At 42.3% G+C, this 22,279-nt stretch overlaps 1 protein-coding gene across 1 annotated transcript in view; it reads right to left on the bottom strand.

Moving 5' to 3' along the window:
• Window positions 1–22,279, bottom strand: part of kif21b (kinesin family member 21B) — a 60,607-nt gene that overhangs the window by 19,796 nt on the left and 18,532 nt on the right. Inside the window, 26 exon segments of the mRNA XM_030728806.1 lie at window positions 496–661; window positions 951–1,052; window positions 1,159–1,362; window positions 1,845–2,072; window positions 2,447–2,641; window positions 2,643–2,734; window positions 2,737–2,764; window positions 3,158–3,216; window positions 3,219–3,265; window positions 3,350–3,461; window positions 3,464–3,547; window positions 3,629–3,647; window positions 3,649–3,696; window positions 3,699–3,820; window positions 4,094–4,232; window positions 4,309–4,362; window positions 5,206–5,437; window positions 8,199–8,262; window positions 8,424–8,613; window positions 9,522–9,720; window positions 10,792–10,903; window positions 10,999–11,172; window positions 12,547–12,682; window positions 14,090–14,239; window positions 15,225–15,407; window positions 16,736–16,958. Of these exon segments, the coding sequence (XP_030584666.1) occupies window positions 496–661; window positions 951–1,052; window positions 1,159–1,362; window positions 1,845–2,072; window positions 2,447–2,641; window positions 2,643–2,734; window positions 2,737–2,764; window positions 3,158–3,216; window positions 3,219–3,265; window positions 3,350–3,461; window positions 3,464–3,547; window positions 3,629–3,647; window positions 3,649–3,696; window positions 3,699–3,820; window positions 4,094–4,232; window positions 4,309–4,362; window positions 5,206–5,437; window positions 8,199–8,262; window positions 8,424–8,613; window positions 9,522–9,720; window positions 10,792–10,903; window positions 10,999–11,172; window positions 12,547–12,682; window positions 14,090–14,239; window positions 15,225–15,407; window positions 16,736–16,958 (3,362 nt within the window).

Here is a 22,279-nt window from a genome sequence, read left to right as displayed (position 1 = left end):
TCACACACTCACCCACTGTAACTGTGCAATATTATATTATTCATACTGAACAATATCTGACATTCCTATATTGTGTAATATCCAGTATTCATTCACTAGTGCAATATTCATTCACCAAGTGCAATATTCATCATCTTCATTATTATATGTATACACATATTTACTTTTCTTACAATGTACAGATGCACCAATGTATGTATATATTTTTATACATTCTATTTTTTGTACATTTTACACATTGTTTATTTCTGTATATCTCTTGATTATATTGATCATACTAGATTATAATTTTTCATAACATTTTATTTTAGAGAGTTTGATTTTCTGTTACATGGCACTGAACAGGAGTGGCCCTCCAATCTCATTGTACATCCTGTATAATGACAATAAAGGCATTCTATTCTATTCTATTCTAGAAAAATAAGCAGGTTCCCCTAGACTTGTTTTTTCCTCCTTCTTTTTCTCACAACAAGATGCACAAGAATCCTCCCTTACCCTGCTGCACGTTGTGGATGAGAGCCTGGAGCTCAGGAATGCACTCTGCCTTTTCTCGCAGGGCATCAAGGATCATGTGATTGTGGGACGAGCCAATCACATCCGTCTGTCTCAGCTGGCCCTCCAACAGTCTAATTTGAGCCTCCTTCTGAGCCACCTGTAAACTCTGCACACACACAATAACAGAACAATTAAACAATAATAATTACACTAAACAATTTTAATGTTACGAGGCATTTTATTGAGCTTTCAATCAAGAAATGTAACCCAACAATGGAGTGTGATACAAAGAGACAGCACTAGATGGCACTGCAACCATTGTTCCCTGCATCTGCACCTGACTCTAACGTCAGGCTATAATAGGTGTGCATATACTTGAATCTTCTTAAAGTTACACACTTCTTTTTGTCTTTCTTTATGTTTTTGTATTAATGATCCCCTGCATGATAATTTACCTTGTCTATGGAAGCCTTCAAGAAGTGGTCCAGCAGGTGGCGTGCTTCAGCCAGGGAGCAAGAACTGATCACCACTGAGGTGTCCACTGAGTCCAGCTCATCCTGCAAGAACACAAAACTATACGTTGCTGGAGGCACTCTGTCCCTCCTCATTGCTGGAATGCAGGTATAAACGCCTGTGTGTGAGTATGTGTTAGTGTCTTCATACCTTGGTTTCCTCTATCTGTACAATGGTGGCCTGGCAGTCAGACAGGCTGTCATTGATGTAGTCTATATTGGCGTTCAGCACCTCAATATCCTCATTAATTTCCTGAAGGAGGCGGTCCTCAGCTTCTGGTCCCTCCCCATCTGCCATCAGTACCTCTCTCTTATGCGAGAGCGCTTCCTGCTGGGCGGTCAGCTCTTCACGCTTCTGACTCAGCAAAAACACAAATCCACGCACAGCAAATATAAATAATGAAGTGTTATACTTAAAATCTGCATATGTCAAGGACAGGGAAACAGAACATTTAGTTATTTCTACATTTATAATTTTACTTTTCTGTATTTACTGGAGACACAGATACATTTTGACACACCTAAAATCTTTGAGGCTGATGAGAAAAACCTGACAGTTTTAAATTTGATGATTCAAACAGAGCAGCCACAAAAGGGAGTGCCAGGACATTTCTGTGCAAAAGGCTGCTCTCTGTCCCACATTTGAACATTTCTTCATCTGTTAGGAAATGAGGAAGGAAGTGCCTCACACTTGGTTTCAGTTCTTAACCACTCAGAAGTCAGAATAGTTGCTGATGTAATTCCTGATACTATGTACAACTGCTGTTTGAGTCTTTTCTTTACATTTTTCCGTATCCTCTTAAGTCACAGTCTACAGCTCTTGCGTGTCATTCCTACCTTGATAAGGCGATCCATGTCAGCTTCCACATTTGAGATGGTCATTCTCTGCATGACAATGTCTGTAATACGGCGCTCGAGGGTTTGCCACTTCTGACGTGCAGACTTAGAAATACTGCTGGCTCTGCCTGCAGCTCCACTGTTGCCCAGGCCTGCTGGCTTACGCTGCAACTTCTTTCTACTGCTGGTAATGGACAGAGAAAGCCAAAAAATGAATGGATAAATCAACTGACAACAAGCAGCAATAAAGTTGTGTCATATACTGCATTAAAATGTCCTATAAAAAACAATGAATTACTAATTCCACTAACAAATAGTGCAAGTAACCCACAGTCTACTAAGGAGCTACATATACATTAGAAACACGTAAGAAATTGAATCAAATGCCTCCCAAAAATTAATTACATTAAATTATACTGATTACTGAGTAACTGACCAGTGAATACAGTATGAAGACAGATGAAAAATGCTAATATCCATCCATCCATCCATCCATCCATCCATCCATCCATTCTCTTCCACTTATCCTGTTCAGGGTGACGGGGGGGCTGGGAGCATGTGTATAGAAGAGGTTGTGCATGATAACATCAACTCTATCTTACCCAATGACCCGTTGTTCCATCCATGCCCCCCTCGCTCTCTCCTAGGTATCCGTACACACTGTTCTTGTTGTTCCACTGCCGCACCAACCCGCTTACAGTCCTCACAGTCTCAGGCTCGGAGCTGCTTGCTGTAGTGCTGGCTGATAATTCAGCTCCAGAGTCCGTAACTGAGGGAGTCTGGTTTCCAGCGGGCCACTCGTCCAGCCACTCGATCTGACATAGGTTTAGCCAGGCGCCGCAGGGCGGTCACCTCCTGAGTCTTCCTGCGCAGCACCAGCTCCTGTTGCGCTTCTGAGACTCCAACGCACGGATCTGGTACTGATGGGGAAAAAAAGAACAACTTTTTTTTTAATGTGTATCACTCCATGTTCAACATATTTTTTTTATTGCTGTTCAGCAGCCTCTAGATGCCTGAGCTGAATGGGATTACTCTTCACACAACAGAGTGTTGATTCATGAAGGATTTTAAGATTTAAGTGAAACTCTAAATAAAGGGATCATGAATGCTGCCCACAGGATGACAGTAAAGGATTTTTAATGCCTCATTACAATTTCTATCATGATCACAATAACAGCAGCATAGTTACAGTGGCTCATATAGGTATTACATTATGTGTCACTTGCTTGAGCTAAATCTCCCATACCACACTGAGTTATGCACATTTGATTGCTAAATATAAAACACATACAACAGGTTAGATGCCGCCTGACCTCTTGTCGGCGCTGCTCCTTCTTTAGTTGGGCGATCTCACGGTTTCTCTTTGCCTCACCATCCTCCTCCTCTGCTGCTCCTCCTTCATCTGCTTCATCAGCAACCACCTGAAAATAACATAAAATATTCCTGATCAAAACAACAATCCTTCTTTCCTTTCCTCCTCACAGACTCTTCTGCGAACCCACTACCTTGCCTTCTTCATCTCGTTGACCGCAGCCTGAGCTTCTTCAGCTCCCCGTTCGTACCTCCCCTGGTTTTGAGGAGGCGTTGCGTGCTCCTTCTGTGCCGCTTGCAGCTTGAGCAGTCACGGTTCATCTCCTTAAGACTTTCTCATACTCCTGCTTGATCCGGTTTGGCCTTCTCCTCCGTGTAGTTTTCCATGGTCACTCACAACCATTTAGTAACATTATGAGCAAGTAGTTGAACCACCTCGTTGAACACTCACTGAATAAGTTCAGTAAACTCACTGAGGTTCTGCACAACGCGGTTCTCTCTCCAGCTGTGTGTCTCTGATCTTGTTTTGCAGCAGGATAGCTTCTTCTCCTCATACTGCAGCTTTAGCATCAGCAGCCTCCGCTGGCTGTTCTCCAGCTCGTCTATCAGCTTCTGTTTGATCTCAATCTCACAGGTCAGGTCTGCCAGGTCCCGCCTGAAGTTGGCTGTAGGTTTAGGAGTTTTGAGAGAGCTTGTAAACCAAATAGTGCATTTTGTGTTTCATGTATAACCGAATATTAAATAATATGCCAAAAATGGGCTTCTTTTCCATCGAGATGCAGATCTATTTTTGCTCATTTTACACTAAAACATCTTTATCTTTACTGTAAATAGTCACAGCAGATGATAAAAAAGGACAAACTGTAAAACAATGGGCCAAACGGACAAAATGTGAAAAGGGTTTGGTCATTTTGTAATAGCAGCTGACAGAAACACACCTTTCTCATCCGAGTCTGAGTCTGAATCCACCAAGCTCTCATCACTGTCAAACTCATCCTCTTCTTCCCTGCCCTCCTCTTCATCCTCCCCCTCATCTTCATCACATCCGCTCTCCTCCTGCAGTGGAGACATGATGTCCTGGAGACACAAATACATAATCAGACTCGTTCTGGTCATTTTAATGCTCATAAGTGCCAACACATGCGGGCCTTACCTCAGTGTAATTCTCATCTGAATCAATCTCTCCATTCTGCCCGTTTTCCCTGCTCTGCCCTTCTCCGCCGTTCCTCGTGAGTGTGCAGCTTTACTCGCTTCTTCAGACCTTTCTTTCTCCAACTCGGGCTGTGAGGGATAGAAGCGTGTGTGTCAAGGCTGGCATTGGGATTTCCACAAAAATCAGCTCACCTTCAGTGCTATAACCAGATGCTTTCTGTCCACTGCCTGGCAGAAACACTCCCCTTAGTGTAACTAGATAGCGAAACACTCTGACATCCATTATTGTGGCTTTGGAGTGCTGCCAAGTAATGTGCTTACTGCAGAATCAAACCCTCAAAAATCATTAGCAAAGTCTTCTTCAGCTTGTCTACCCTCATTGCCCCCTTTAGCGCTTAAGTTTTAGTACCACTTTTATGGTCTGCTTTGCTCCTTCTTTTACAAACTTATCAGCCATCCCGGCTCTAAATTCCCATCTTCCTCCATTTCTGTGCCATTAGGCCTCAATTAGCCTGTTAGGCTGTGTACTCATCTCTCTCTCGTGACCAATACTGACTGATTTAGACCTTTCTGTGTCCAAGCCAGCGTTACAGCTCAGCACTGGCAGCATACCAACTCTATTCGGAAGCTGGCAGTCCCAGAGTTCTAATTTACGTGTGATGTGGGTCTTAAATAGAAAAGTAATGAGGAAGGGGAAAATTATATGGGCAGGAAATGTTATGCAACCATCACCATGTTTTTCAATCAGCTTTTAAAACTTTAACAGGTTGATATGAGTCTTAAATTAAGCCATTAGATATTATATTGGCATAAAACAGAGATGTCTGAAGTGAAGTCTTCCTTAAATACAGCGGATGTTACAGTTCCAAATAAAAAGTTTGTGTCCTTCACTCCTTACCCTCATCCTCCTCTGCCTCCTCTCTTTCTTCTTCAGTCTCTCGATGTCCAGCTTGGCGCGGCGTAATACATCCGTCATCTCCGCTTCCATGGACATGGGGCAGGCGAAGAGCCAGGGGGGTGACCAGGGGCGGGGCTGAGAGTGGAGGTTGGGGAACGGGGAGCGGGAGGAGAGCCGGCCCACCTGTCGTCGCAATGACTCGTTCATGGACTCGCTCTCAAGGAGTTTGGTTCTGACAAAAGGATGAAGAGAGGACAGAAGGAGACAGCAGAGCTGTTCGTTCATTATCTCTTGCTGCTGATTAAAGCTGCAAAATGATTTTCAGTGACTCATAAATTTGGTCAGAAAAAAACTCACTCAGGAATTTTATTCCCCCCCCCCCCCCCTCCCCCCCCACACACACACACACACCCACCCAAGTAGAATATAGCCACTGTTAGTCTGCCTTTCCCTGCTGTGTGAAGTCAAAAGGCTGTGAAAGAAGTCTGCTGCCAACCTCTGACAGATATTACTGACAGGATGTTGATGGCGGTTGGATCAACGAGAAGTTACAGAATAAAAGCCAACAAGGCAATAATGAGGAACACTGAAACATCTGAAAAGACACACTTTTAATTCAGTATTGGCTCTAAATGGGAAAAGGAAAAGAAAATCTTTAGCTTAAGCAGCATCAGTAAATGTCACTGATATATGCAGTATGCAATTCGACTATCATGAAGCTCATATAAAGCACCAAACCGCAGTGACACAGTCACAGGGCACCGTAGCAGATTTTAATAGAGCAGCCAGCGGGTACTCACAGCTTGCAGAGAGAAGAAAGGAGAACCAAAAAAAGCTTGAACTGCACCATAGTGAGTGACTCAGTCTAACTAAGTGGGTTACTGTAAGAAGTGGGTCCCTCCAGGTGTGTAAGAACTTGCCGCAGCTACTGGAAAGTGTAACCTATTCACTGTAGGCACCTTACTATAATCAGCCTTAAAGTCTGTGCAGAAGTTAAGGCTGTAGTATAGTAGCTCATAAAAGCCTGTCACTGAAGGAGAAGGCAGTCATGATACACGGGAAAATGTATTACTATTTGTTTGACTTGAAAGCGATTTACAGTTGTGTTTAGAAGTTTACATGCATGGGCATGAATGTCAGGGTAATTTGGGGCTTTTAATGACTTCTTTGAACTGTTCTTTTTCCAGGGTGGAATGATTGTATAGCATACATCTTTAATGACTTTAAAAAAACAAGAATTGGGTGCACAAGTTGTGAATTTTATTTTGGATTTTCTCTAATACACACAGGATCAAAATTAGGTTTCAATATATACAAAGGCTCACTTAAATCTTTAACAAGTGGTGCTGAAGGTTCTACAATGTCTTCTAACTTGACAGGACCAAGGCCTGTAAAAGACCGTGATTGACTGCTACTGGTAGTTTCTCTTTGCCAGCATGAAAGGATTTTTTTTTGACACCACTCACTGAATTGACCGATACTCATAACTATGGGAAAGTCCAAGAAACTCAGTGAAGATCTAAGATGGAGAATTGTAGATTTACACAAGTTGGGAAGGTCCTCTTTGAGCCATTTCTAAACCACTGCAGATTCCAAGATCAGGTCAAACAATTGCATCTAAGTATAAGTCATTCTGATGTGTCACCACTTCTGGGAGGTCTGGAGGAAGATCCAAACTGTCACCCTCAGATGAGAGGAAATTGGTCAGGATGTTCACGAACAACCCAGGAACCACCGAGGCTCAGCCTGCCATGAACTGGAAACTGCTGGAACACCAGCATGACCGTCCACAGTGATGTGAGTTTTACATCAGCATAGACTGTGAGGGTGCTGACCAAGAAAGAAACCCCTGTTTCAAAATCGACACCTTGAAGCTTGTCTGACATTTGCAGCTGCCCACATGGACAAGCCAAATGCCTTCTGGAGGAAAGTTTTATGGTCAGATGAGACAAAGATTAAGCTATTTGGCCACAATGACAAGAGGCATGTTTAGGGGAGTAAAGGTGAGGCTTTCAAACCTAAGAACACTGTAGCAGCTGCCAAGCATGGTGGCAGTAGCATCATGCTTTGGGCCTGTTTTGCTGCCAGTGGATGGAATAATGAAGAAGGAAGACTACCTCCAAATTCTTCAACTTTACCTCAAATCAACAGTTATTCAACAGATGTTGAAACTTGGACACAGTTGGGTGATCCAACAGGACAATGATCCCAAACACACATCAAAACTGGTTTTGGATTGAATAAAACAACCCCACTGAAAATTTGTGGACTGTGCTTAAAAGCTGGGTCTGTGCCAGGAAACCAACCAATTTAAAAGAACTCTACCAAGTCTGCCAAGAAGAGTGTTCAAATATCTAGAATTATGCCATAAGGTTGAAGTGCAACTTGCTAAGGGTCATTTAACCAAATATTAGTGGGAGTGTATGCATATGACACATTTGAGCCAGTATGTATACTTTTGACCCTGTGTGGGTTAGAAAAAAATCTAAAATAAATTCAAACTTGTGCACCCAGTTCTTGTTTTTTAAAGATTCTAAAGATGTATGCTGTATAATCATTCCACCCTGCAAAAGAACAGTGCAAAGAAATTGTTAAAAACTTAATTACAGTAATATTCATGCCCATGATGAATGTACGCAAACGTCTGACCACAACTGTATATCTGCCAAGCAAAGGAAGTGTGCAGCTCGGTAGAATTATAGATTTGGGTGGGTGGGGGGTGCTAATAATTCTTACAGCCTATCAAAGTGTCATTAGCATGAGCCTCTCATCACAGGCAGCCTAGTAGTTTCTGGGTGTAGTTTGGTAAAATAGAAAGCCACTCCTGCACCAAACTGCAAACAATGAGGTTTGTAGATATTTTTTAAGTAACTAGTTTGTGTCTTTTTCTCACTGAAACGATTAAACAAATGACATATAAAGATGTTTAAAGTACTAAACTATGACTATACTGAAACCTTGGTTCTAAGATAAAGGACATCTGGAGCTCTTACCTAAGTTCTTCAACCTCTCGGATATAGTTCTGAATTAGAGTCCCGATCTCCTCGTTGCCCTCACCTAGATGCCAAAAGTAAAAACACACTTAATCACAGATTAAAAACCTTTAACACACTACTTTTCATAGATTCAATTAAAGAAAGCTTTGAGAACATAATTACAGAAGCCGAGTTCATGCAGGGTTTAAATATTTAAACCAATTAAGCATCTCTCTCACTTACTTGACTTAGCGAGCAGGGTGCTGACCTCATTGGCCAGCAGATGCGTTACACGGGAGTTGAGGTGGTCGATGGTCTCCTGCATGGCTTTGACCCTGAGACGCAGGGTGTCACTTTCTCTCTGCAACATGGTGTTCTCTTGGTACAGGTCACTGTAGCCCTCTGAACCATCCTCACAGGCTACACGCTTTCCCTAGACAGAGCAGACAAATATTTTAGGGTCAAAGGTCAGACATGGAAAAACAAACTTATTCTAAATTTACACTCATATGAATACCCCACGCTGCAGCCAAACCAAACACAATGCAGTTATTTAAAATGACCTATCCTGTGTGTGGCTCCACAGCAATGTATTGTTGCATTTTCGGTGATTAACACTAAAAAAATCCAGTTGTTTTCCCTTCCAACAGAGAGTCACTGTTAACCGCAGCTCACAGCCATTAACTCCACTCATCCTCTGCTTCATTACTTCCAGACTCAAGTCACATCACATCCCTTATTACCACATTGAGGTCAGCTTGCTGTCCCTCAGCACAGTCACTTCCCTGTAGTAAGTGTGGTAACCCTCTTAGTCACATAATAGACTGACAACCGAGCTAAATGATCACTTGTTTCTTACGGCCCCAGAGGTCAAAGCTGATGAAAAAGTGGAGACTCTTTGCAGACCCTCTTCAAATTCTCTCCACATTTCTTCTCACAGATCTCATATTATCCTTCACACACTTTACACTCCACACCATATAGTACAATACATTGAGCTGAAGCATCAATTTGTCTCTACATTACACTGTAAAATGCTGACAAGTGATATGTGTGCTCCAGTAATGATCTTTAATTTGATATAGCTGCAACAAGCATGGCCTCTGCTTTTATTGCTTACCTCCAATACCATCCTCCCTTATTCCATTAGCGTTATTTGTCTTCTTTTTCTGCTTGCATGCATTCTCAATTTCATCCATCTTGTTCCCACTTTTGCCCCCTCTCTAACTGTATCACCAACACACAGCTATGTCTTATCGCTCCTTTTTCAACCTGTCATTTTTCATTCATTCGTTCACTTCCTCTGGGCTCATCCCATCCTCCCATCCCGCCATTTCTCACCGCCTTGTACTCCATCAGTTCCATCTGAAGTCGGGCTATCTCAGCGCGCAGGGCGCTGATCTGCTGGCTCGTCTTGTCTTGGTTCACCACCACCTTGTTCTTGATGTTTCGGGCGCGATTGGCATACTTCAGTGTGTTCAGCGTCTCCATGAAGTCCCGGTCTGACGGGCTGACACAGGCGATCATGACTGTACGACTGGAGAAAAAAGAAAACGTGGATTTTGTCAGTAAGTGTTCATACACAGAGTAATGCTGTGGTTGTGCTTGTCAGTACTGTTGCTGTTGACCCAACATGACTTGTGTATATGTCTAGTTTTATTTGACAGTCAGATACCCAGCAAATAACGTTTCAGTCTCGTGGCTCTGATGAAGGCAACAAAGCTGAAACGTTAGCATGTTTGTTGACATGGCAATATAAATTGGTGAATTGAGATTTGTCAACTATTTCCCTGAAGTTTTTTACTATTGCTACCTATTATCTTTGGATACTTGATGCTGGAGTTATATGACTTTGGATTAGCACCACAGATGAATGCACTGGGAAGGAGCATCCTCTTCAGAGACTGAAATACCCAACAGTTTCAGTTTGCTACAGCAACATCATGTCCTCAACGAGCAAAAAACCGTCAGGTTTGTAATCAGGTTCAAAAAACAATCTGGGGACCCCACTAACTTAGTCTCCAGGTGAGACGACTGGGCACGGTTTCTATTTCTCTCTGCAGGTTATTGTTTATGAATGCAGAGAAATTTCAAAAAGAAAATCATCCTCAGACGAGTGAGTTTCCCATGCATTTCTTCATGCTTCAACTCGGGCTACAAGCAGACCCCAGTACCAAAAAGGGCCTTTAAATTCTACATAATCATTTTTTGTCAGTAAACTGATTTAATTAATTGATCGATCATAACTGTGTGTGTGTGTGTGTGTGTGTGTGTGTGTGTGTGTGTGTGTGTGTGTGTGTGTGTGTGTTTATAATACCTTGTGGGGACAATTTTCCTGACATATACTACGTTGTGGGGACCAATTGCTCCTTGTGGGGACTGGAACCTTGTCCCCACAAGGGGAAACCCTGTTTTTTGGGTCAGGGGTCAGAGTTAGGGCTAAGGTATGAATTGAGTTTTGATTAGGGTTAGGGTTAGGTATGTGATGGTTAGGGTTAGGAAAAGGGTAAAGGTAAGGTTTAGGCTGTAGAAATGAATGGAAGTCAATGGAAATTCCCCACAAAGATAGCAAAACACACTTGTGTGTGTGTGTGTGTGTGTGTATACCTGTTTTCCTCCCAGTGAGTCTTGAAGCAGTCGGGTAAGTTTGGAGTCTCGGTACGGGACGTGTCCACCCTTCTTGGTCTGATCCCCCAAAGCACTGATCACATTCCCAGAGCAAGCTAACAGAGGTGGAAAGACACACGCCATTATTTCATTTGCATACAGATTTCTAATTATACCACCAGCCCATAGACATTGGCGATCCCTCCCTGACTTACCAGCCCACAGTTAATAGAGATTCCCTCGCGGGCTCTGTCTCCTGTGGCCCCTGTGCGTTTGAGCCTCTCAGAGCCCGCCAGGTCCACAAAGTGAAACTTGGCCATCAGTGTCTCATACTCTGGCTGGGCGATCGGGCCAGATTCCACACCATTCAGCTCTTCAGTCTCCCCTCCTCCCCCATTCTGCTAAAAGAGGTGGACAAAAAAAAATACAGGGAAGCAGGTTAAAAAAAATACTGTCAGACTCAGTGCTACCCCTCAGCCTCCTGGCAGTAGAATCTTCAGGTGGCACAAATCCCCTGGAAGCACAAAATCTATAACACATAATCACAGGTCTCAGTAGATCTTAATGGGGTGCATACTGTACCAATTCAAAAGCAAATGGCTAAGTAAGAACCAGGAATAAGAAATGCTAAAATCATTATAAATATAAACCACTGAGAATACTGTCATGTTCTCTGATCGGCAGACGGTTATCAGTTGATGCTGTTAGTAATGGAATGATCGTTAATGGGCAGAAGCATAAATATTTAAGCTTAAGCATAAATGATCAGCTGGTGGCCCATTTATAGACCTGAACTGGGCCACCATAGATATACAAAAATTTAAATTTTCTTATCTCGTGACTGGAAGCTGCCTTTAAGCAGAAAAGGATCGTTATATGAGCAACCCTGAAGAGATTCCTGGCAAGTATGGAACTGATGAAGCAGTCAACACATGAGGCCACAGGAGGAATTCTTCTTTTAAGGGGATTTTGTTTAAAATATAGTTTCTATGTTGGCAAAATTTACTGGGCTGGTGAAGAAGTTATTTTTGCTCTATTTTATTACAACATCCTAAGTCCAGGGATTTTAAAAAGCATTGAACTGTATGAGAGTTAGATTTTTTTGGTGTGGTTGCTCATTTCTGCAGCATGTCCTACCATTGTGTGCCTGACCTAAGAAAATAACTCGTGAAATTACCAAGTTTTGGAAACCCTTTACCTTTCTCCAGTTTTCCTGTTCAAAAGATTTTCAGAAAACTTGACCTTCAACCTTGACAGTGAGGTCACAGTCGCCGAGATTCGAACCCATCCTAGATTTTTAGTAGATGCATCTATGGTGTGAATTTGAACATTCTAGGTCACGCCGTTCTCGAGTTATTGCGTTCACAAAATTTAAAGTCGGCTGCCCGCCCGCCTGCCCTGCAGGGTGACGACAATACCCCATCAGCCCTTTTAGGCTGTTGAGTTACTGCCTCTTACTTTAAACTAGCAATCATTTTATCACCTTGAATGCAGCTGAATTATTCATGCTTCACTTCTATCTTCTCTACTCCTTATGCTTTTTATGCATCATATGTGACTTTTTTGATTTTCTTGAAAGGTCATGCATTTCACAATACAGTAGCTCATCATTTTCTATTTCCTCCCACTAATAGCTGTCAGATTTTTATATAAGCCAATGATGACAAAGTTGTATTAACACTAAGCACCTCACTCCTGTTTTTTTTTTTTTCTTTTCATGGCTTTTTCTCTCTTCTTCTGTCCACCCGCCATTCCAAACTCCCCATTTGCTGCTGACAGACCCGCATCTGACAGAGGTGGATGGTGAAGATGGCGTGCGAGCGGGAGCTTTGGGCGTTCATCTGGGTGCTGGCAGTGGTGCGGGACAGAGCGCCGAGCTTCAGGCACTGCAGCAGCTGCAGCACACACACGCACAGACACAGATAATATTTGGTTACTTTTACTTGAAAGAAAGAAAGCGCCTACCGTACACACACAGTCTCAAACAAAAACAATGACTGTTGACATCATGTTTATTTACGTTTATGTATCAGCACCCATGATTATGATCACTTGTTCCTCAACTCCTCTGGTCCGACAGAGACTTTCTTGTCATCGCTGCTCGCTTAAGCGTTAGCATTTAATTAACCTTTAAGTTCCCTTTTAACTGCCCTCTCTGCTGGTGGGTCCTCACCTCACTTCTTATCTTAACCTGCCTCCTTTCTGTCTTCCTCGGCTGACTCTGTCACTGCCAGACTCCTATCTCCTCCCATAGCCTGCTTTGACATTTTCTCTCTCTCCTCCCACAGGAGTGGCCTCGCGTCTCTATTTACCGCTCAGCTGTCTGACTTCAATGCAGATTAACGTTCCCAAATTCAGCCTTTCTTCCCCATTCTCATTATGTCTTTTAACACTTGCTGACATCATTCTTTCTCTTTGTCACCTATAGAAAAAACTGAATAACCACAACTGCCTTATCCAAGTCAGTATTTAAGTGTAGCTCTTCCCCTAAATGAACACCTCTCTGTATAACTTGTGACCAAACATCCTTCTTCCTCCACACTGTCACTGCTGATTGGTTCCCTTTCTTTGTCAGCTGTGACACATTTTTCATATGTGACTGTAAATAAGCCAGTCTCTCAAGAAGAAAGCTAAACATGAAGACAAAATACCTTCAGGGGTTTAAATATTGCTGGCTACAATGCAGCAAATCAGAGCCAAGTCTCCCTTGTTATCTCTGACCTCTTTGTTGTTTATGAAGACTGACCACCAGATGGTTCTTGGCAGCTCCCACTCCCATGCTTCCCCTCACCCCAGTCAGAACTCATTCATGTCTTCACGGTTAATACTTACTGATGTAATAGCACTCATCACTGTACAGTCATGGGAGACTTGGAAAAATTTTAAATGTCTACTTAATGAGTATATTATTAAAAGGTTTAATCACTGTTGGTAGATGCTGATCTGCAGATAGGTGACAAATTAAAGGAAAACCATGACCCTAGATCCCTACAGTAAGGGGAAGGGCAACTGCAATCAGTATACTGTAAAGTCACATTTGTCTCATGATGACACCCTTATATCCTCTAGGATGTCAGTGCCTATATCTAAGAGCGGTCACTCAATGGTTTGAGGGTGGGCAGCGGAGAGAAACAGGAAATGGTGGAAAGATACGGGGGAAGACACGCAGGCAAGTTGGCGGCCGGGACACAAACCCGCGCTGCCAGCACCGCAGCGCGGCATGTGTATGTGGTTGCCGGCTTCACCACTAAGCCACCCAGATGCCCCACAAATCACATCTCTAACTACACTCATGGACCCACCTCCTCCTCTGAGTGTACCAGTCTGGAAGTGACTCCAGTGGTGTAGATGCTGCCACTGGCGTCCTCATGGATCTTTATGTTGGACTTCCTACTGCGACTCTCTGGATCTCTGGCTCCATCAAACAAGTCCAAGATCTCTTCATTGTACAACTACAAGGAGCACAATAAACATCACACTTTATATAATTTAAAACATAATTTATACATGCTGAGTGCAAGGATGATCCCCTGTCCTGAAAATTATTATGCGCCTTATAAAACTGAACTGTTTAATTCTGTTAAACTGATTTCCAGTTTCTTATTTTCACACAGCTCTGCAGCCACAGAGGTCAACATGATGACAGCTCAGAAACCTTTGAGGAGAAGGGTCAAAGAGGTCAGCTGAAAGCTCAGCTGCTCCCACCTAGTGCTAAATGCACACACACACACACACACACACATCCACCCTCACATACACACACACATACACCCACCCTCACACACCCATCTGTTTACCATCAACAAAGATAACCTTTTGACCTGAGAACCCACAGAAAGCACACTAATAGCGAGGAGCAGAGCACGCAGACAAAAGAAGAGGAAAAGAAAAATAGAAAGAAGTTGATTTTATTCTTAAATTTGAATTTGTATTACAGTGTGATTATTAAGCTAATCAGATCTCTCTCTCTCTTTCACACAAACACATACACACACACAGACACACATACTCAACAGCATGTCCACTAAATAAAACCCAAACATTTGCCTGCCAGAAACCCCCAGAGGAAATAATTACTCGTCATATTATCTAATTTCTCCTATACAACCATCCCCCTCCCTCTCATTCCCTGCACTTATCCATCTTCTCCCGCACAGTGATGAGGAATAATGTCAGAGGTAATGGACAGCATTAATCAGGACCAACAACACATAAGCAGACATTCCTGCTCATCTGTCTTCAGGTTGTCACTTCCTGTTTATAGAAGCGGGTTTGAGCCTGTCGTCTCTCCATTTTGTTCCATCTGGTTAGAGTTAATATGGACCAACATCCATCCCAGCACACACACACACACACATGCAGACAATGGCAGGCAAGAATATCAATACAGCATTGTATAAATGTCAAATCAAGTAACAATGTGAGTGTGTCGCCCACCTCCAGGAACTGGGCGCTGACTTTAAACTCTGGGGGCTGGGCGCCGGCCTCCTGAGCACGCATCCTCCTGTTCTGGATTCCCTCAAACAGCTGATGAACAGCCCGCGGGATTATGCCCTGCTCCTGTGGGCTCAGGTTTACATCGAAACCCGTCCCCATGGTGTATGTCTTCCCAGAGCCAGTCTGCAAAATGATTCATCAGTGACAATGAGGTCTCATTTACACGCCCAGCATCGCCATTATTTATGTACAGTAACAAGGTTTAACACACATTTACTGCAGTTAATTAAATTTCAATTAAGGGTGAGTCAGTGTGTGTGGTTGTACACCATATGTGTGTCTAGTTTTCTGCATTTTGTTCCTTTTATTTATTATGTCAGCTATAACAATTCATTATCTTTGATACAAACCTGAAACAAGCGCTGCCACTCTTGCTCTTTTTTTATTTGATATGAAACATATGTAACTGTGAGTGGCTTGAAAGACCCTTTACCTTATTCAAGCCATGTCTGCCCTTACTTAGATTTGAAGGGTAACAGAGCCCACGCATGCACTGCAAAATGTCCATGTTATTGCTTTTTTTTTTCCCCCAAAAGTACTACACACACATAAAGATGCCTAGCAGCTGCCATGAGGCCAGGTGGCTGGCTGTTGCAGCAGTTCTCATCCTAAGGTCAAAGTTCTTCTGTTACGGAGACCCACGGCAAACCAAAGGACCATTCTAACAAGAACCTGCAGCAGGTGAAGAACTGAGTGAGGCGGATCCAGAGAAGAACAAGGACTACCAGTGCCAGCAGCAGTCCAACACAGGGTTCCTCCAGACTCACTGATTATATTGCTCTAATCTGTATGTGTTACAAACTAATTGGCAAATTAAATCCTTGCAGAGGAAAAGTAAGTAAGCACACATCTGTCTTCTTTCACGTATCGAAATCTGTGGCAAACACCGATTTGTACTGTGTATGACTTTTAAACGTACCACCTACGCTACAATAAGTCTGGATTAAATGCCTAATGTGATCATTCTAAATCGTTCCTATCATTGTAACATATTAGGTTGTTTCCTGTTGTTTTTGTTGCTTGGATTTTACTTTTACATCTTTAACTAAAACAGTGACTATATATATTTAAAAAAAATACCTAAATAACCAGAACAACGTTTATTCATAAATACATCTCTAATGTAAATGTGTCAAGCTGACCTTACTGAATGGAAGGCTCCACAGTCTTACTCTGTCTCCAGGTAATCTTTTCAGATATACCACATTGAGTTATCTTCTATTAGTCTTCTAACAGCATTCTGTGGCCATGAAATAAATAACTCGTCTCTATAAATGTTCTGGGCTCACAATCCCTCTTTGTCAGAAAGCATGCAGACCGCTGTTCTGCTGTCTGTGCTGTTGTTTTGACCCCGTTGCAAAGAAAAAATAAAACTTATAAAGACAACCTGGTTGTGTGCACTTCAATTTATTTCAGATTTCCACAACAGAATCCAAACCTCTCTGTCATACCTGACCGTAAGCAAACACGGTGGCGTTGTAGCCCTCGAAGCAGCCCTCAATGAGCTTGTACACGCAGGTTTGGTAGATGCAGTGCTGCTCTGAGTCAATGTCAAACACAAAGTCATAGGTGAAGGCTTTGTCCTTTCCCAGGAGGACTTGAGGCTCTCCAGGTGTGACCAGCGTGCACACGTGGCAGCCTTCTATCTTCTCTTTGGCCATCTGAGGACGAATCCTGAGAGATGACAACAGAGAGAGAGAGAGAGAAATGCTCAGTGAATTAATGAAACTATTACATCAATTTAAAAATGTAAAATGACTTGGGATCTGCACAAATGGCTCTCACACAACTCAGCAGACAGCCCACTGATTGTTATAGAGCCTAAATTATTTTAATGCTTTAATGAAGTATGAGATTCTGTTCCCACACAGGAGACTGGAAACAAAGAACAGTGAGAACATGCGAGCACATAAAATGGGCACAAAATGAACAGTTCTGAGAAGCAGGACCACTAATGTCGGCACATCATTCAAGCTCTTAAGGTCGTCATCACAGGGCTACTAATCCTTCAGCTAAGGACTCTGCTGGGTTTTCCATTCTGACAGGTAGTTCACTGCAGTTAATTGCTTTTACCTGAAGTCCCAGCTTCAAAATAATCTGCGATTAGATGATTCTGAAAGGAAGCAGCCACTGCTCCAGAACATCTTATGAACTTGCTGACAGCGCGGGGACCCGGTATTTAAGTTTATGAACATTTTTACTTGCTTGCCAGCAGAAGAGGAGAAACCCAGACAAGCAAGACCACGGTTTAATTAAGATGAGGCTGTTAAAGAAGTGACATTTTGTCGCATGCTGGTGCTGCAGCGCTCATTAATCGTAAGAAAACATTACAGAGGAATGATGCTCTCACATAATGCAAGTACATAAAACAGAAGATTTGTCAGGCGCTGTGTTAATCTTGGGCTTTCAGAGGTACAATATGGACACAGTAGGGAGGTAATCACTTTAAGCTGCAGAAAAAGCCATGAGGCAGCACTATCGGAGCAGTAGGTCCACCTCTCCACATGCTGCTACCCCCCCAGCGCAGTCTTTAGGGGATGCAAATCGCGACTCCCCCGCACACCAACACTGCACAAGAGACCCCCTATGGGATGCTGCAACAAAGACAACGCACACACACACATACTGTATGAAGCGAGAGAAGTCCCCGACCACATCCAGCTGCAGCGGGATAGTGCGCAAACCACAAAACACACACACACTTTGACTCTAGAAACAAATACTGTACACATGCAGTTCAAAAACAATCTACTGTACTATCTTCATTTCACACATGGCTTCTCTCAAGCAAGTGCCACACCCACAACTAACCCACAGTAAATCTCTTCAACACACAGCGCTACACTTCTGCAGAAAGACACACAGCGCAGACAAGGGTAGATTTTTGGCCATCTTTCAGGCCTCTAGGCATCCCTGCAGAGAGTCTTTCAGGAAGAAAATAGAGCTATTAGAAAAGTCCACAGCAGCACCCTAACCCAGAGAGCCCTATGACAAAGAGAGCGACTCTGAGAGCAGCTTGCAGACAGATGAGCTCCTTTTATGGCTGGATGTGACCTTGACCCAGAGGTTAATGCATCTAAAACCGCAGATCCCGCATGAATGCTGCTTAAGCCAATTATTAACATGAAGTGGATGCAGCAGAAGAGGAGCACATTCGCTCCCCACAGTGATCTTCACGGAAACACAACGACTCGTGTGTGCGTACACATGTGTGAGCTGCAGCTGTGTCGGGAAAAAGTCGGAAGGAGAGAATTCTTTTTGCCTCTTCTCCCTATTTACGTTCATTTCTATCAGTCTGTTTGCACTGCTTAAAGATCGGAAGTGTCAATAAAGAAAGGATGAAATTTAAAGTAGTTAACCGCATCATTATATCACGTTTCTTTGGCATGTTTTCTGCAGACATTAACTGCATTTTGACTCCTACCTATAACTGATTGACTGAGCAGCAGCATCTCTGCAGAGCATGTCAGGATTTGTCCCTGCTGTCAAATCTCAGTAATTGTTTTGTGCTTAATGCCTTTGGCAGGACTTTGTCTAATGTACATGTGTGAACATATTCAACAGACCCAACCCAAGAGCAAAAGAAACACCACAACTCTGCAATTAAGCATTTGAGTATTTTTTGATTTTTTTCTTTAATTTTCAAACACATTCAAAGAAATACAAATGAGAATAATTCCACACCCAACTACAACACACATGCGCACACATTGTCACCTTTCAATAATCAGTCCACAAAGAGACACACACACCAACTGAGCAGGGTTCAGCTCGATGAGCATTTAGGCCAGCTGTGCCAACAAAAGAAAGGATCCATAACATTGATCGGAAGAGCAATCACACACACAAACACACACATATATCCAGGCACAGACTACACACACGCAGTTAAGGAAATTTAGTGGCTAAAAATAGACTTTAACACCCCGATTAAATGTCTGAATCAGACTGAGGCGTGAAGAAAAACACAGAAGCAGATTGTGGAGTCCTGATGCGGCAAATTAAGGCGTTTATCTCTTATCATCTTTGCACACTAATAGAAAAATGAGTAAAACACCCCAGGGAGTAAAAAAAAAAGAGCACACTCCACCTGCACTCCACGTACGCATCCTCACACGCAGATTAATTTAAAGGTGAATTTAAATGCATCATCACATCTTTACTGACTGCCCCCCCCCCCAGTTTGTTTGTTTTTGTTTTTTTAAGCACCAAACCCAATTCTGTCAAACAAAAACAAGCAGACACACAAAGTCAGAAACTCATTATCCCAAAGCTCTGAGGGAATTTACTTATTACAATAATTATTGTGCCCAATAGTACTAATTAGGACGGGCAACAAAGATGCAGAGAAACACACACACAAACATCAAGCAACAGCCGTATCTAACCTCGATAGCAGCAAACTCCACTGATGCGTGACTGGAGAGTGAAGGAGGCAGCAGAGCTGTTAGAATACTGAACACACCTCCAGACCTCTGACAATTAAAGCCGGTGAAAGTTAACATGATTTATGCTTCTTAGGTTTACTTGAAGTTATAAAGGAATGCACCACAAACCAGTGCCTCCGAACTGTGACAATAGGAGCGAATCACAGAGTTTATTAGTGGATCAATTCAAACATGTACTTAGTCCTGCAAGTTTTAAAGGTGTGACAAAACCAACATGTTCATGTCTCACAATCCAGTTTTACAGGCAAAAAAAATGGTGGTGCATTGTTGGTACAACAAACTCCACGGGGATGCTGCTGCCTCAATGATGGATTGGTACTTGACTGACAAAACCTGCACTGCTGCAGCTCGAGCTGGTTTCTTTTGTACAGATAATGCTGGCTTATGTGCAAACATCACGGGCTGATCTTGACAGAATAAACAGTGATGCTCGGAAAACTGCAATTTGTGTGTTTGTGTGTAGGTTTCAAAACTGAATTGGGTCTGTTGCACAGAGGAGTAAAATTAGTATGAAACACTGGTGTTAGGGCTGCAGTCTGAAAGCACGGTTGACTGACTGTTTGGTAGATTTGCTCTAATCTGACCAAATTGTCACTTGTCAGATTCTTGTAATTTTTCTTTAGACATTGGCTGCTTTTTCACTCATTTTTAGTTCAGTCCTTGTACCTGACCATTTTCAGAGTTTTTTGTTAATTCGTTTATCAATGACTTTTGAATTATTCAAGCATAAAAAGGCACCTAACTAAAGGGATGAGCCAGTGTTGTGCCTACACAAAGAACCAGTTTTAAATAGCATCTTGAGACACTTTGTTGAGGGTCATGGTCCGTGGATTTTGTTGGCTTATCCTGAGTTTTCTGGTTATTATTGAGCATTTTTAGTTGGCTTTTTGTTGCTATTCTTGAGCTTAGTTTTAATGATTATTGTGAGCTGAGTTCTGTTACTTTTTCCTTAAAAGTTTCCTTTTTGATAAAGTTTATAGTTAGGCCTGGATCAGGTGACCCTGAGTTCTCCCTTAGTTACATTGCAATAGGCTTAGGTGTGTTTCTTTTTCACTCACCTTATACTACACTTTGCATTTAATCATTAGTTATAAAATTCTGGTCTCTTCCACAGTGTGTCTTCTGTCTTCTGTCTCCACCCACTCAGGTTTCTTCCTGTTAAAATGGAGTTTTGCTTTCCTACTGTTGCTAAATGCTCATAGGAGGTTGTCTGATTGTTGGGGTTTCTTTCTAATGTTGTAGGGTTTACCTTACAATATAAAGCACCTTGAGGAACTAAAGAAGCCTCTTGGATAAGAAAGAAGTCCAGTTGCCTTTTTTTTTTTCCAGCTCCAGAGATGACCTGGATGGCTGAGAACCCACACAGACATATTCCTAGTACACTTTGGATTTAATTTCTTTGTATTTTTGGAACTCTGCTTAGCCTCTGTTTTGATTTGTTCTTTTGAACTTCAGCTAAAATAAAGGCTTGTTTTGCTGCAGGTCTGCTTCTCCTTTTCGTGACAGTTACTAGCAGCCTGTTGCAAAAACACATCATTTGTTCCCTTTTCTTTAGTTGAATCTATGAAAAAATGCCAAAGATTACAGTTTGACAGGCATAAAATATTTTTGCACCGACAAGGTGATTCCCAAAGAGCTTTTATCTGAACTTGGCATGCTTCAGCATAGTGTACAGTGTTTAAAACATTTGAAACTGAACAAAAGAAGAAATGGTAAGCCTAAAACACATCAGATGAACATTAAGAAATAGGGAGAAAAAAAATCCAGCACACCTAACACAGGACCTTTTAAAACAGCATCTGTCAGCAGCAGCTACACTCAGACCAAGCTGGATATGGAGCCTCCTCTTTCATCAAAACTAACATTTTAAATCACTGCGTGAACTGCAGTGTGTATTTCTCAGGTTGTGACACTTGTTAGCATTAGTTCCCACTAGCTCTTATGCTTAGATCATGAACTGATACCGTTCTATTTTTAAAACATGATTAAGGGGAAGGGGGCATGCTGGTCGGCTTTAAATGTGATGTTATTGTTTCACTGTAAATAAAAATTTAATATGCTGCAAATAATAGCTTTCTGTGAATAATTATAACTCTTATTGGCTAATACAGGGGGAGCACTGTGAAAAACGTAGTTACATTTAGATCATGTAGAGAGATAATGCACACAAACCCCTGTGGGATTCCAACTATAACCACACTCCATAATATTTCAATAAAGTTGTAATTTTTAAAGAAAAACTGGAACTTTTTCATTAGGCCCTCAATATATTGCTTTGTAAATTCACACACATACACAAACACACAAGTCATAGTGTGCTTTCTTGTTTTTTCCCCTCTCAGCTGGCACAGTTTAGTAGTGCACAGTTTCCTTGGGAACTGCACAAAGTGCCAGACTCCTAATGTGGTACATCTGCATGTGTGAGCATATGCTTGTGCCTACACATCAAAATAGGACAGTAGGATGGCAAAGGCTAAAACCGCATCATGTCCAATCGTCCAGTAATCGTCACCTCAAACTCAACTGTTAAGCTGCTCTCCAGTTGCA

Source organism: Archocentrus centrarchus, chromosome 5 (assembly GCF_007364275.1).
Source record: "Archocentrus centrarchus isolate MPI-CPG fArcCen1 chromosome 5, fArcCen1, whole genome shotgun sequence".
NCBI lineage: Eukaryota > Metazoa > Chordata > Actinopteri > Cichliformes > Cichlidae > Archocentrus > Archocentrus centrarchus.
Note: the sequence above shows the minus strand (reverse complement) of the source record. Positions and strands in the feature narration are given on the sequence as shown.